This window comes from Ptiloglossa arizonensis, chromosome 1 (genome assembly GCF_051014685.1).
Source record: "Ptiloglossa arizonensis isolate GNS036 chromosome 1, iyPtiAriz1_principal, whole genome shotgun sequence".
NCBI lineage: Eukaryota > Metazoa > Arthropoda > Insecta > Hymenoptera > Colletidae > Ptiloglossa > Ptiloglossa arizonensis.
In genome coordinates, this window is record NC_135048.1 from 16138905 (window position 1) to 16154539 (window position 15635).

General features: G+C 32.5%; 3 protein-coding genes across 5 annotated transcripts; 1 reads left to right on the forward strand and 2 right to left on the reverse strand.

The window, feature by feature from the left end:
- Positions 1 to 3403: 3403 nt before the first annotated feature.
- Trxr1 (Thioredoxin reductase 1) lies at positions 3404 to 10384 on the reverse strand. 3 transcript variants are annotated; one of them, XM_076304608.1, is made up of 9 exons: positions 6583 to 6727; positions 6112 to 6357; positions 5519 to 5742; positions 5312 to 5442; positions 5003 to 5232; positions 4703 to 4917; positions 4444 to 4626; positions 3969 to 4327; positions 3404 to 3894 (listed from the first exon to the last, which is right to left on the reverse strand). In XM_076304608.1, the coding sequence occupies exons 2-9, from the start codon at positions 6236 to 6238 to the stop codon at positions 3765 to 3767; spliced, it is 1599 nt and encodes a 532-aa protein (XP_076160723.1). In that variant the 5' UTR covers positions 6239 to 6357; positions 6583 to 6727; the 3' UTR covers positions 3404 to 3764. The 3 variants fall into 3 exon arrangements, with proteins under 3 accessions (XP_076160723.1, XP_076160714.1, XP_076160732.1); XM_076304599.1 differs by lacking the exons at positions 6112 to 6357; positions 6583 to 6727 and adding an exon at positions 10196 to 10384; XM_076304617.1 differs by lacking the exon at positions 6112 to 6357 and having other exon boundaries at positions 6583 to 6743.
- On the forward strand, positions 6286 to 14106 carry Sni (SDR family oxidoreductase sniffer). Its single transcript, XM_076304629.1, has 5 exons — positions 6286 to 6509; positions 7152 to 7203; positions 11888 to 12078; positions 12396 to 12548; positions 12988 to 14106. Exons 1-5 carry the CDS (start codon positions 6384 to 6386, stop codon positions 13210 to 13212), a joined length of 747 nt encoding a protein of 248 aa, XP_076160744.1. The 5' UTR covers positions 6286 to 6383; the 3' UTR covers positions 13213 to 14106.
- Positions 14069 to 15560, reverse strand: Bcl7-like (chromatin remodeling complex subunit BCL7B-like protein). The gene is made up of 4 exons (XM_076304650.1): positions 15264 to 15560; positions 14869 to 14944; positions 14700 to 14805; positions 14069 to 14619 (listed from the first exon to the last, which is right to left on the reverse strand). Exons 1-4 carry the CDS (start codon positions 15353 to 15355, stop codon positions 14501 to 14503), a joined length of 393 nt encoding a protein of 130 aa, XP_076160765.1. The 5' UTR covers positions 15356 to 15560; the 3' UTR covers positions 14069 to 14500.
- Positions 15561 to 15635: the final 75 nt, after the last annotated feature.

Sequence of the window (15635 nt, forward strand, 5' to 3'; positions counted from 1 at the left end):
TATTTCCGTGATGGTTATTAACATTTATGTATGTTCTCAATATTGATCGAAAAATGTGCATCTTATTTAGGCATCATACTATAAATCATTAGTTAGTTTTCAGAAATTAATTGTGATCGAAAATGAAAGTAAAATATTGATATTCATATATTTCTCGATTTGCAAACTAAATTAATCTTTATAAGCAAATTATTCATTTACAATGCAAAAAAAAATGCATTTTGTAACATTAATATTTCCAACTTTTACAGTGCAAACCATTAATTAGATTACAAATGTTAATTATCATAAAAAATGGAGAAATATATGTATACCAAACTCTTAGTTAAATTTTCCGATAAAATTTAATTCACATACTGTAACATAAAAGTTCGGAACGTGCAAAAATGTTTATAACAATCGCCTAGAGACATAAACATTCGCTAAAGCAATTCGCCTTCCCAGATTTTGCAATTTCTCGATGTTTGTTTATCATAATTATTAACAACCGTCGTAGGACCATACTTTAGCAAATTATTCACAATGTCCTAGTAAAAATAATGGCTTAAAATATCATTTCAGTGAAATATTCTTTGTTCGCGAAGGAATTTTTCGTTGAGATCCAACTGACATTTTCAAAGCTACAGGTATCGATTATCGATTCACAAGTGTTCATCACGAAGATTTTTCTATCTAAAGAAACGATTAATTGAATTCCGGCGCTTCTAAGTAAAAAATGCAAATTCTACGCGTATTGTGTAAATTATAAGAATTGAACAAATGTTAAACTAATGTATCTAATGAACAATTGTTACTTTCCATGCTTTAAAACTTTACGAAACACGTTCTAACATCGAGTCTCGATCAAAATCAATTTCTATAAGTTTCTTAGTTAATTGCAATACATAAGTAAGATGCACATTGTTCTATCAATATTGGGAATATGCATACATGTTAGTAACAATCGCGGAAATGATCAAACATTCACCGAAACCGTTCGTCTTCGCAGATTTCGCAATATCTCGATGTTTATTTATCATATTTATTAACAACCGTCGTAGGACCATACTTTAGACTATTATTAACAATGTCCTAGTATAAATAATGGCTTAAAATATCATTTCAGTGAAATATTCTTTGTTCGCGAAGGAATTTTTCGCTGAGATCCAACTGACATTTTCAAGGCTACAGGTATCGATTATCGATTCACAAGTTTTCATCGCGATGATTTTTCCATCTAGAGAAACGATTAATTGAATTTCGGCGCTTTTAAGTAAAAAATGCAACTTCCACGCGTATTGTGTAAATTATAAGAATTAAACAAATGTTAAATTAATGTATTTAATGAACAATTGTTACTTTCCATGCTTAAAAACTTGACGAAACACGTTTTAACATCGAGTCTCGATCAAAATCAATTTCTATAAGTTTCTTAATTAATTGGAATACATAAATAAGATGCACATTGTTCGATCAATATTGGCAACCTCCATAAATGTTAGTAACAATCGCGGAAATGATCAAACATTCACCGAAACCGTTCGCCTTCGAAGATTTCGATTAGATCGAACAAAGACAATGGAAGAAACGGTAAGTCACCTTGGGGAGGGTATATAAGGAGCCCCTGGTTGTTTAAAATTTCATTGTTCCTGGAGCCTCCGAGGTGGACGGATCTCTTCGTTTTAGGTTTATGGAAGGGGGACCCCCCACCTTGGTAACCGGTACTGGCCGCCGGTAGGCGGTGGTCAGTACTGGCGACCAATCTCTCAATCCTTTCTTTTTTTTTTAATTGTTTCTTTGTCTAATTCATTTCATTTGTACTCCGATTTTAATTTCTACTTGTTTTGACATGTTTATCTTTTTCCACTAACCAAATTCATTTCTATTTTCTATTATGCCATGATTTTAGGTTTCTCTTAGGTTTCTCTTAGATACATTCTCTTAGATGTATCGGAAAACGAAGAACGAAGAACGAAGAGGACTGATGTATTGCATCCTCCGCGGGACTGTTAATTCTAAGTATAAACTAAGTTAGTTTTAAGGTCACCATGTACGAATATCTGTGATCTGCCGAGCAATTATCCAATCTTTAGCTTCTTTTTGCTCGCTTGCTCGTCACTCAGTCCGGCCACCTCTGCTTGTTGCATAAGCAAGTGACCGGCCGTGGAGGTGGACCGAACGCTCGATCGCCGTCTCTTCTGGTGCGTCCGCTTTGAGAGAGAACATGCTGCGAACACAGGGGCAGGTGTTCGCACCGGTCCCTGCGGAAGCCCTTGATCCATCATAAGACCCTCTCTTCGTCATCCTCCGTGAGTCAGGTCCACGCTCTGCGTGGCTCCTGGCTGCGGAGTTGGGAGAAACGGGGCACTCCTCTAGAGGAGTGGACGGCGTCGCGCATATCCTTGAGAATCGGGCCCACTGAGGGGAAACGGGACCGACCTAGTAGGAACAACTCTACGGTTCGCGTCGCGTATTTCCCAATTTTGCCTCATTTTTCCATAACGTAATTGCTCGGCAGAATTAAACGAGGAGATCGAAGGAACATTGATTCCTTCTATCTCTGCAGTTAGAATAAGTTAGTTTTAAGGGTGTGATCTGCCAAGCAATTATCCAATCTTTAGCTTAATTTTGCTCGCTTCCTCGTTCCTCGGTCCGGTCACCACTGCTTCTTGTACAAGCAAGTGGCCGGCCGTGTAAGTAGTCCGAACGGTCTATCGCCGTCTCTTCCGATGTGTCCGCTTCCAGAGGGGGCATGTTGCGAGCACAGGAGCAGGCATTTTTGCCGGTCCCTGCGAAAGCCTCCAAAATAAGACCCTCTCGTCGTAAAGATGGAGAAACGGGGCACTCCTCTAGGGGAGTGGTAGGCGTCGTTCGTTTTCTCTGGAATCGGAACCACGGAGGGGAAACGGGATAGACCTAGTAGGACCAACTGCACGGTTCGTGTCGCGTCTTTCCCAATTTTGCCTAATTTTTCCATACTGTAATTGCTTGGCAGAACTAAACGAGGAGATCAAAGAAACATCGATTCCTTCTATCTCTGGAGTTTAGTAATTTCGTTTGTACCGCGTGTCGAGGGAGATCGATGGAACTTTGATTCCATCTATCTCTCTCCGGGTCTCCACTCGCAGCAACCTCCACGTGGTGAGACCTGGTAATCGGTATTACTCGCGACGAACATTAATTCTTCGTCGCGAGTAGTACCGAGCTAATTGGCTGCGAATTTATAATTGTTTTTGAAAATATAAAAATGAATATAGATATTGTAACATGTTTCAACTGTTGTTCGATTATTCCTTCCTTAAAATATTAAATACATATTTCAAAATAGGAACCTGAACATAAGTAGAAGTTAGAAGGGAACACTAAATTGAAAGTTGCATAATAGAAAATTGAATTCTATGATAAAATAAGTTTGCGATTCATAAATATTTTTAGTTTCGTTTAATTTCATTCGTATGTATACATAATATATGGTACCTGGAAAAATTATACTTATAAAAAATCGTTGTAAGTACAACATGCAAATTAGATGCAAATTAACACACATCTTATACGACAAGATGTATCGTAAATTGCTTTATGATTTTTCGTTCAAAATACTGTAATATCCTAAAAATTCACCTATTTTCACTGGTAAAAAAAATATTTTGCATTGCGAGCCCCTTTTAATAAATTAATTCGGAGGCAAAGGATAGATGCACAAACATCTAAAACGTTTAGAGTTGATCGCACTTTAATATATTCACAAATATCGACAATGCAATGAGTCTAAAATTAGGTGGGCTTTAACTACAGCAACTCTGTGGTTTGGGGTCAAACCCAGATCGTTTAGTTATGGACACACGTGTGAACTCTTCTGCGACTGTTGGGTGGATACCAACTGTGTCCTTCAATTTGGGGAATGTTAAATTACAACTAGAAAAAAAATAATAGTGAATAGAAATATTAAATGGTATATATTGTTCTAAAAAGTATAAGTTAATACATACTTTATAGCAGCAGAGAAACCTTGGATGACTTCACCGGCATGTGGACCAACAAAGTGCAAGCCAAGCACTCTTTCATCGCCGTCTTTAAAAGCAATAACTTTCAGGTAACAATGAGAAATATCCTTCTGTGGTATGAAAAACTCCGTTGGTTTATAGTACATATGGTAAACTTCTATCTTTTCGTCTCCGTGAATAGCAATTGCAGCCTCTTCGCTGAGACCGACACAGCCATATTCTAATGGACTGAACACTGTCGTTGCCACATTCGTATAATCCATTTGTTGCGTCGAGTTTCCGAATAATCTTCTTGCCAACAATCGTCCAGCGTGTATCGCAACAGGTGTTAACTCCGGTTTTTTCTAAATACGTAGATATAGTTATAAACGCATATGCAAAATACGTTAAATTTTCATAAAATGAGGGAATCCTTTTTACAAAAGTCAAAATCTGAGTTGTCCATAAATATAAAACTTACATGAAGCACATCACCAACGGCGTATATGTGTGGAATATTCGTTTGTTCGTGTACTGCATCAATCTTTCCCGTTTCCGGAACAAGTTTCAAATTTATATTTCCGGGTTTCAATTCTTCCGTGAGTGCTTTGCGACCAATAGCAAAAAGGACAGTGTCAAAAACATCTTGATGAACTTGACCATTCTAAAAAGAAAAAAAAATGGGAACTGTATTGTTTTACATGAACATTATTTCTCGTGAAACGATTTTTAAAACATACTTTATCGACCCAATGTACGAGACGTCGACCATCACTTTGTTTTTCAACTTTTGATGGCTTAGCTTGATAAATAAAATGTACACCTCGTCTCTCCATTTCCTCGGCAACAAGGTTTGCCATTTGCTGATCGAATCCTCTCAAAATGATGGAACGTACCATTACTGTTGCGTCGTAACCTAAACCATTCAAGAACCCAGCACACTCTAAACCAATGTCTATTTATCTATTAAGGAAAATTATCGTATGCATAAAATTTAAATTGACAAGTTAATCTTTGCAATTTTTATGGAAAAAGGATACATCCTGCACCAATAATAAGCGTTTTTCCTGGTGCTTTCTCTAAACTAAAAATATCATCGCTGGTTATACCATGTTCCAAAGCACCAGGAATGTTAGGATATTTTGGTCTCCCACCTACAGCAATCAAAATATTTCGGGCTGTAAACATTTTTTCTTCTCCATTCTTCATTACTCCACATAGTGTATGTTCGTCCTTAAAATATGCATGTGCATTAATATATTCGACTTTCCTACAAACACAAAAGAGATATCCTTATAAATAAATAAAAAATAAACATATATTTTACACAGATTCATAATGACACTAACTTTGTTCTAAGATCAACACGCGTGGTCCAGTTCACAGATTTGATATGATTTTGTACTGCAGTTCTTAATGCTTCCCAATCGTGTTTAATAGTTTTTGGATCTGGTAATTGCCAACCATAAGATGTTGATTCCTAACAAAATAAAATTATAAAATTAAAAGGTTTTTTTAAATTTTATAAGCAGTCTTTGTTTTAACAAACTACATACATGTACAGCTTCTCCCAATAAAGCTGCTTGATGCATCAATTTTTTTGGTATACAACCAACATTTACACAAGTACCACCTAAACCCCAAGTTGTACCTCGTGGAGATGGTATTACATAATCGAAAACTGCAACCGATGCACCTAGATTCACTGCTTCTTTAGCTGCTGCTAAACCACCAGATCCACCACCAATAACGAGTAGATCATACATAAATTTTTGATCAGCTGAAAAAAAAAATAATAATTATTATTAACATACAATAATAAATTCCTAAGAATCCTAACACTTCCAACTAAGAATGAAAGGAATACATGAAAATGACTATCATGATAAGGTTACATATCGACTTTCATTTACTCGAAATTAAGAAGTAATTTGAAAAAACACTGTATAAAAGTTAGATCGTTTTTTGAATCATATGTAAGTCAACCGATTTCTTCAATAAATCATCGAATCACGTAATTTCTATACGATTAATTTTAACCTTGCCGATACAGCGAGTGATTGTCAGAGTCAAAAATTACAGTTTTTGTACAACAACAACAAAATTAAGCTGCATTTGCATATAAATATCACCGCGTTTCGACACTCACAGCATACGCAGGCCATCGCAGTTTTACCATAAGGAAAAGCGTTACACCTGGACCATGGTAACTCGAGCAATTTCGCATGTGCAGAACGAAATGACACAAGCCTAGCGAGTAGTGTTAACGTCGCCATGATTATTGCAAGCTGATCACGGTCACGTGACGTCACGTTGATGGTACTCGTGTCTCTCAACACACGATAATAAAGTTACTCAAGTACTACTATGTATTAAAGAATTGTGACGATAGTATCTGCGAGAAGGAAATCACCGAAGAAAATGAAGTCAATACTTATTACCGGTTGTAATCGCGGACTAGGACTCGGTCTGGTGAAACACTTAACAAAACTGTCGCAACCGCCACAGAATATTTTTGCAACGTGCCGAGACATATATAAAGCAAAGGTAAGATTGGCCACAAAGTAATTTACTAAAGATATTACGCAAGGACCGAATATATTTTGTAAATCCGACTTACCAATCGGAGCCATTGTTGATTTTTACTGTTGTTATTAAATCCGCGTTACAAAGGAATGTACTAAGTAATCGCTGTCTCTCTCGTAAGAGCGGTAAAACGTCGACGTACTGCACTCGACGATTTCTTAAGACTGAAAGACAAGAGCGAACTGACGCCTACTTGGTTCGTTCACCGCCATCTGTTATATGATTGCTGCAAGTGCACAAGTTTGAAGTCTGATTTATAGTGACTCATACAATATGTGCCGATTGTTACGCAAGTAATCGGTAACGTGCAAGTCATGCAGATTTCGTTACAAAATGAACTTTAAAAACCGGTTCTCCGGGAAGATTTCGATCCGACAAGTTTAACGAACAATACTCATGGAAACTCGTACAGATGGCATAAGGTTTACTTTCGCAGTTTAAGAATTCATCGTTCGATTTTCCAAACATTTTCCATATTTTGAATTGAGAATTAATCACGCGTAACTTCGACTCAAATAAACCATAGATTTCTTTCAATTACATTTTAAAAAGTCTCATATAATTGTCAATTATCAAAATTTAGAAAATTCTATCTTTTTCCAGGAATTAACCGCATTAGCTGAGAAGTCAAAAAATATTCATATTATCGAAATAGGTAAGTATGAGATATATCGTTTCGAAGTTCGAGAAAATTCTGTAGGTTAATATCTCTATTATAAAGAATAATTTAAAATTCTTCAGTATTACTAACTTACTGGTTAGTAATAGAATTTTATAGTATTCAATGATTTTAATGAAGTTTGATAGGATTAATTTTAAAATCGAATAATGAAATTCTTATAATAGTTATAATTTTAACGCGCGGAGAAAACTTAGCGTTAGTTTCAAAAATAAAATGTTAATTTTTCAATAACATCGTAAATTCAATTGTTGTTACATAAAAGGATACTTATTTATTATTTTTAAACTTTTTCCTTACAAATAATACATATATAAAAAGTGAAGCAATATCGATAAGTATCTTTAACACTTTGGAAACTGGGGCAGTCAGAGAAGAATTTTTACAGAAAAAAATTGCATGGACAGAAGGAGCCATAATACGATGGTAACGTTTCCTTTCTATTTGTAAATGAAGTCGTTTCCGTGTGTGAAGGTCACCTCTATCTTTGTAAATAGAATTCTATATATTTATATTTATATTTCGATAGCTGCTGTTAATAAAATATCATGACCTACAACACGACCTTATTGAAATTCGACTCGGACAAAGAATATTTTATGTTAACGACATAAAATATTGTAGTCCAACAATATTACAACTGTGTGACGCCTATACGCGAAGATAACGATTATGTTCAAACGTGATTAGGCTTATTCGCAACCAAAGTGTCGTTTTGAATTATTTAATTGATTTTTATTGATTATTTCAAACAAATACCGTTTCTCATAGGAGGGAAAAAATTTAGAATATAATTCTACTTTTCTTATTCGCTGAATAATTAAAAAAAGAATTAAGTGTTTAATCTATAACTATACACATCGATATATGTGTTCATTTTAAGTACAAGAAATAATAGATACAAGAGGAAGGAAAAGCTAACGCATCGCATCACGTTATGTTAGATCTTACATCAACAAACATTTTTTATTTCTCTCGGTGTGTAAATTAAAATTCTAACGACTATACATTTCAATATCGAGGTAAGAGGTTACCTGTTGGATACAATTAATTACCCTATCAAATGTACACTGACACGGATATTCTCTTTCGAGACAATCTGGTTGCGTATAATGATCGTTATTTTCGTTCGCGTTTTTTTTATGAAACTTCATAACTTAAATTCTATTGTCTTACAATTCGTTCTGCTTTCAAAAATGGCGATAACCTTGATGTTTCGAAGACGGTCATATTAAGAAAAGAATTTCATTTTTCACAATATTTGTTCTTTCGAAATAAAGAGATCTCCTCCTAAGATATTTTTTCGTCTCGTCCAAAACACTGGACGTATTTAAGGTGGTCATAATAAACGAGACATCCTGTCTCGAAAAAAGGAAGGTCTATTCCGAAAGGAATTGCAACTCGTATCGAATCAGACGTTTTAATCGAACAATTTCGTTCAATCTGCGATTAAGAAAAAATTACTCGACACTGAATACATTCCCTTACGCACAATACCGCATTTCCTTGAAGCCATAACTCATCGTTGTTCCTATGATACTAGGAAGCAGATGAATGTGCAGGTTCTATACAAAAAGCGAAAATTTTAAAACAGATGCAAACATGTACAACAAAGATTCTTGTATTTTACGATTATCTTTCAAATAGACGTATCAACGCTTATTTTATGTAAAAACAGTAAAAACACTTTCTCGTTGAGACCAGGGGAAAGTTTCCCAGACGCTGGACCCTCAGACAGAACCAAATTATCATTATTTTTAAATCACAGGGTATCGCAGATTAAACTTGTGTACTTAAATTTCTCATGCAACGAACTATTAAACGAAACAAATTCCGTGGATATCGATAGATTCCAAAAAATACTGAACAAGGATCTTAATTAAGAATTTCAATGGTGCTGTTATTTGTCATTTTTATATATAGTAATATAACAGTAAATTAATTCATATATTCTACTTGGGCAGAAAGCTTTCCATGACTTGCTCTTCTTTCACGTTTAAAACTTCATCGTATTTTACAAACATTTCGATAAATAATTAGCAGAATATTATAACGAGGGAATTTTATATACTATGGTTACCATGGGTGAATATAAAGACTACGGTTCAAATGCTACAAAAATAGACAGCTTTTTGTCCCCGTTTTTGTGTCTATCGTAACTGTTAACCATACTATAACAACGAATGATCACGACGTTGTTCGCTTGTCGTTAACTTGTCATTGAACTCGCATTCAAGATAAAAATCTATTACTTTCACTGCTCTTGGGGCAGAATATATTATTTTTACTCCAGTACAACTTACAGACAGTTACGTTGTATAGACTTAAATCGAAGCAAAAAGTAAATTGAACGATCAGATTCTCGTTGTTTTTAATAAACTATTAGGTTGTTCGGAAAGTCATTTCGTTTTCCAAAACGGAGAATATATAATTTAATAAAATATTTATACACTCTAAAAAAATCGTGTTTCATTTTCACCAAAAAAAAAAAAACGAAATGACTTTCCGAATAACCCAATACTATATGATACAAAAGTATAGTTCTTATACGAAATTTGTTATGAACAAAAAAAAAACATACTGCGGTCGTGATGATACAGATATTAGTTTAATTTAATTGAAAAAATTGATAAAATTAATATTACAAAAAGAGTTCTCGTGATGCATCCAGTTAGAAGAAATACAAAATTTGTTAACAGATACGTCTTGTAAATTTTATCTGTTTCTTCCTGTAAAATGTTTTAACGTTACGACTATTAGCAGAACACACGATATGTTTCAATTGTAGATAATAGAACTGCAATGCAGAAAATACTGAGAAATTGCTAGAAAGATGGAACGTCATTGCGGAAAATAATCGATGATTGCGTGCAAATATTTGTAATCGTCGATAGATCTTATCATACAGAGAAGAACGGTACTCGCGATTAAATTAACAAATCGTTGGAATATTATTCTTTACGCTTACCTAAAGATGTTACGAGACTGTCCATTGGCTCTGCGTCGTTTGTTGTTTCTTGATCGCTTAAATCCGAATCCATTGTTTGCGGTTTCTTTCGACAGTTAAAACACCATGATCTCTTCTTCGAACCACGAGATTTCATATCACGGAATATAATGAAAAGAAAACGATTCGTTTTTTATATCATCGGTAGAGCAAGAGTTTGATTAGTTATGTCTTCCATAGTTTAAATGTTATTGACAAGGTATTCAACATGCTGCTGGTATCTGATAATCTTCTAATATTTTTTTGTCACCTTGACCAACGTCGACTGAGTATTTTAATCTTGCGCAAGAGCAATGAGTTTATAAATAAGCGGCAATTGGGAATTATGACACGTCGACTTTGCGTTGATGGAACAATTAAATAATCGTGAAATGAAAATTTGGCACAACAGAGAAACGTAAGAGACTCAGAAAATCGGTAAAATTTGGGAATGATTGAATGACTTTATACGGTTCAATTCGATGCGAAAAAAATAATAAATAAATTTCAACATGCTATCTTTATATAAAATTGTGCATTCCGTTTTATAATTTTATATATACAATACAGTATTATTATTATTTCAACATGTTTTTATGCTTTAGTTATAATCAAAGTATAATTTTTTCGTAACGAAACGTCTTAATGAATTTTGTAAAATATTATTTTGTAATATATTATTTTTGTATCGTAAATAAAGTTGGGGACAAAAAATTAATCTAAAGGAGAATAACCTACTTACCAATGATAGCAAAATGTACCCGATATCACTGATAACGATGGAAAATACGAATTGTTGCTTAAATGATTTTATAGGTGTTATATGTCGCAATAACTCGAAATTTGTATTTTTTAATAAATAGAAGAAACGTTATATTATAAGAGCAGTAAGTATGCACCACATAGCCATTCTAAGAAAAATACTACTATATCGATTAGAACAGTTGCTATAGTGTAAAAGTGAAACAACAATCACTGCAGCCAAATATACGTACACAGTTACTCGTAACTCTTTATTTATTTTAAATATAGAATTAATAATTACCCATAATATATACAAACAAAAGTATTGATACTCGCGGAGAAAGTAAAAGACATAATCGGCCAAATTTATTAACTATTTAAAACAAAAGGAATAAAAAACAGAGGCAATGGATTTATTAATTAAACTATATACCAATATAGACATTGATAGCATATTGGAACTTAAAATGAAATCTCAGGAAATCTGTTAAACATTCATAGTTATTTTTGTATTATTCTTAATTAAAAAGATATTGATTACGTATGGTTATTAAATTGCTAAAGGTAAACCTTTAATTACTTAAAATATTTGTAAAAATCTACTAGTTTTTTTTTAAAAACGTTATTCTTCAAATTTTCATTGAAAATATTTGAATAAATAAATTCGTCGATGCTACATCTTAACAGATATTAATATTAAATAATTCTCATGGTAAATTATAAATTTTGAATCAGAAAAACAATTCATGCGCAAAACAAAAATTGTTTTATTCATTTTATTTAATTACTATTTTAATTAATTAAACATAATGGTTAAACAATTTTTGGATCATTTGGATTTAATTAATTTAATGTAATATACTTTCGTAATTGTTGCATTTTAAATTCGAATTTCTTCATTCAATGCTTTCTTTCGTTGTTTGATTACAGATTTATTCGACACGAAAAATTACGATAAAATAGTACAGACTATCAAGAATAAAGTGAGCTATAATGGGCTGAATGTTTTGTTCAATAATGCTGGGATCAGTCCAAAATTTACACGACTCAACTTCGTGAAAGAGAATGAACTTAAGGAAACATTTTTTGTAAACACAGTGGTACCAATATTACTAACAAAGGTAAGTTTACTATATAAGAATTACACTGATTTGACATCCAAATAATGATTAGATAATAAAAAGTAAAAATAATATCTGTAGATGAAACATAAAATAAATACAACTTATTTTCATCTATAAGTAATATTTTTTTTAAATAGTTTCTTTAATTTTTTTTTATACTAATCCGATATTGCATTAATTCATTTTTATTTTCAATTGTTTTTATGAAACTTCTACTAGAAAAAACAAAAAAAGAAATAATTAAAAATTATCCAAATTGCTTATTTATGATGTATTAATTATGAAGAAATGTTGTTAACTTGATAAATTTGAAGGCACTTTTGCCACTGTTAAAAATAGCATCTAAAAATTTCGAGGACAAATCAAAGATGACCATCAACAGGTCTGCAATTATTAACATGTCCTCTATTCTTGGAAGTATTGCCGACAATGATCAAGGTGGATATTATCCTTATAGATGTAGCAAGGTACTATTCTTTCGTTTCCATTAATACTTAATTGTCCATTTTCACATGTGTGTGAATTTATAAATTTAATAGTTATTAGCCTCTCTTATGTCTGTGTAATGCCACAAATCTTATTTCATTTTGATGAAAAAGCAGTGTCCAAAATACAGGGCCAAATAACATCTTATATCATAAACATTAAATGTGTAGATGTTAACATAGTAGATTCATCAGAGATACAAATTCTTTAGTAACTGAAAAAACAATTTTCAAATATATTTCATACATAGATAACACATGTATTTTCAAACTCCTTTTCAATTAAACCATAAAATATCAAGATAATTGAACACTTATCTTTCTACCTCTGTTTTTCAAGAACTTTCATGTAATACTAAATATGTTGACACATTATGCAGTTTACAATAAACAAGGCTGACAGACCTTATGTAATTTCTAGGCAGCACTTAATGCAGCAACAAAATCAATGAGCATTGATTTGAAGGAAGATGGAATTCTAGTCACTTCTTTGCACCCAGGTTGGGTGCGCACAGACATGGGAGGAAATAATGCACCCATGGATATTGATACCAGTGTCAGTAACATTTTAAGTACGCTAAGTTTGTTAACTGAAAAACATACAGGCTGTTTTCTTCAATATGATGGGAAAAGTTTACCGTGGTAATGATTTTTGTAATCTCTTTAACTACTGATACATGACGTAACTTTGAGCACCATGGAAAATATTTTTATATAACAATCGATTTTTATTCCACATTTTTTATGAATTTCACTTGCATAAATATTATCATTTTTTATATAACATAAAATAATTTGAATATTTTTGTCTACATTAAATGCAACAATTTTGTTTTGATTAAATATAGCAAAACAAAGGTATTGAAGAACATAAAATTGTTACGTACTCACATATTCTTCTATATATATTCCAAGACAGAGTATTAAATTCATAAGTAAGAAATCATATATACAGTTACCATATAGAAATTATAATAACTATTGTATGCTACATTATTTTTATTTTAAAGCCAACACAGATCTCTAGAGATTATAAATATTAAGTACATTTATTCCGAAACAAATGAAAACAATTAATTATAATCTCATTAAAGGATATTTTGTTCACTCTAGAAAACTCACATAGGCATAAATTCAAATGTTCTCAATAGTATTATTTTATTGATAAATTTCAAAGCTTATTTTGTACATGTCACGGTGCTATAACATAATCTGAAGGAATGCAAATTTGCCCTAGAATATTTAATTGCAAAAGATGGTATTTGAAATATGTACAATGATCTTCAATTACCAAACAATTATTGAACATATTATCATGTTTAAAAGTATAAATACGTTGAATTGTAATATTACAAATAAGTGTTTTTGAGAGACTATTTTACAGCAAAAATAAATGTACTATTATCTATTGTACATTTTTAAGATTACAGTGTTTAAATGTTTTGCAATCATTTTTGTAAGATGTAACTATGAAGTAAATGAATATATATATATTCATTTCAAATATGAAATAATACTGTGATGACACGAAGATTGTTTAAAATGTACAATCCGTTTTCAATAATAATTGCATCCTATACCGTTTTATTCTCTTCAAAACAGATTTTAAAACGGACTGAACATTCAACACAAATTTTTTATTAAACTATTATTAGTTCTAGCTTCTAAATTGAACCATGAAAATTTGTAACAAATCCGTGTATAAAAAAATAAATTTCACTACACATAATTCAAGTTGTTTCATACAATTACTCTTTTCTTCAATACGTAAAAGTTTTCACTAAACATGGGGTAAAGTGGAAAATGAAGAAACTTCTTTCAATCTAACCATTCACAACTATGATCTAAGATAATCTTATCGCGTGCAACTTCATACAAGATATAAATGATTTCCTAAATAACTCATTTTCCAAATAACAGTCACAGAATAAACTTTACTCAGTCTTTAACCTTTTAGGCGTTGGTTCACTATTTTGAGAATTCGAGTCTTCCGAAAACCCCAGATGTGCAGAAAAGTCAGTTAATCCTTGGGAATCACTAACTGTTGAGAAACCTGATACATTGAAAAAATTGTTTTATAATTTTCTAATAAACCGCAAGTAATACTTTACAAGCTATAAGAATTCAACTCACATGTGTTAGAGTCTTCTGTAAGTCCAAAGTTAGAATTTGAAGAATCTAGTCCACTTTTTCTTGGTAAGCCATTTTCCTTGTCTGCAACTGTTTTTCCCTTCTTCTTCTAAACAACAAAGTACTTATTATTACTTCTTACTTTTATATATACTTTATGATTTCTACTCACCTGATCAAGTGACGATATAGGAACCCACTTATAAATCTTCATAGTGGTTTCCCCTATTGTAACCCATTTCTTTTCCCTATAAAAGTGTTCACATAAGAAGTACATTCTTCAGATTAATATCAGATCAACAGACAGAAAAGCTACCTTCGTTACTGTTATTAAAAAAGCAGACATAGAACACTATTACTCAATCAACACGCATGAAACATTTTCAGAACTACAGAGGTCTGTTTACAGCTGACATGTGTAATGCAAAATCTCTATTAAATCTCGCAAGTAATAAAAACTTTAATCCATTTCCGATATCCGATATAGTTTTATTATTATTTTTTTTACTTTTTTTGTAAGACATTTCAACATATCCTCGTGCATCTATAATATGTTAAGAGATTTACCAATGGCGAACTTTGTCAACGACTTGCATTACACGCTTAATATCATCCTTGGCACGACTACGAGTCTCTGCACGCACTGATCGCGACATCATGTTATATGATTATAAGTCACTATTAATTGAACACAACACGAAACACCGGGACATTCGTCGGTGAAGAGGTTAGGAAACTGACAGTAGTTACGAATTTCGACAGTGCGGTCATAAACGTCTTCAGATTCGAGACAAGAACGAGAGCTACTATCATAACAAGATGATACGTCCAGGATAGCATGTAGGGGCGCGGAGGGAATGGCGGAAATCAGTGACACTCATTATCGAGGTGAATTTTTCCAAATTTAAAAAAGACCTAGCCAATCACAATTACTTAAAT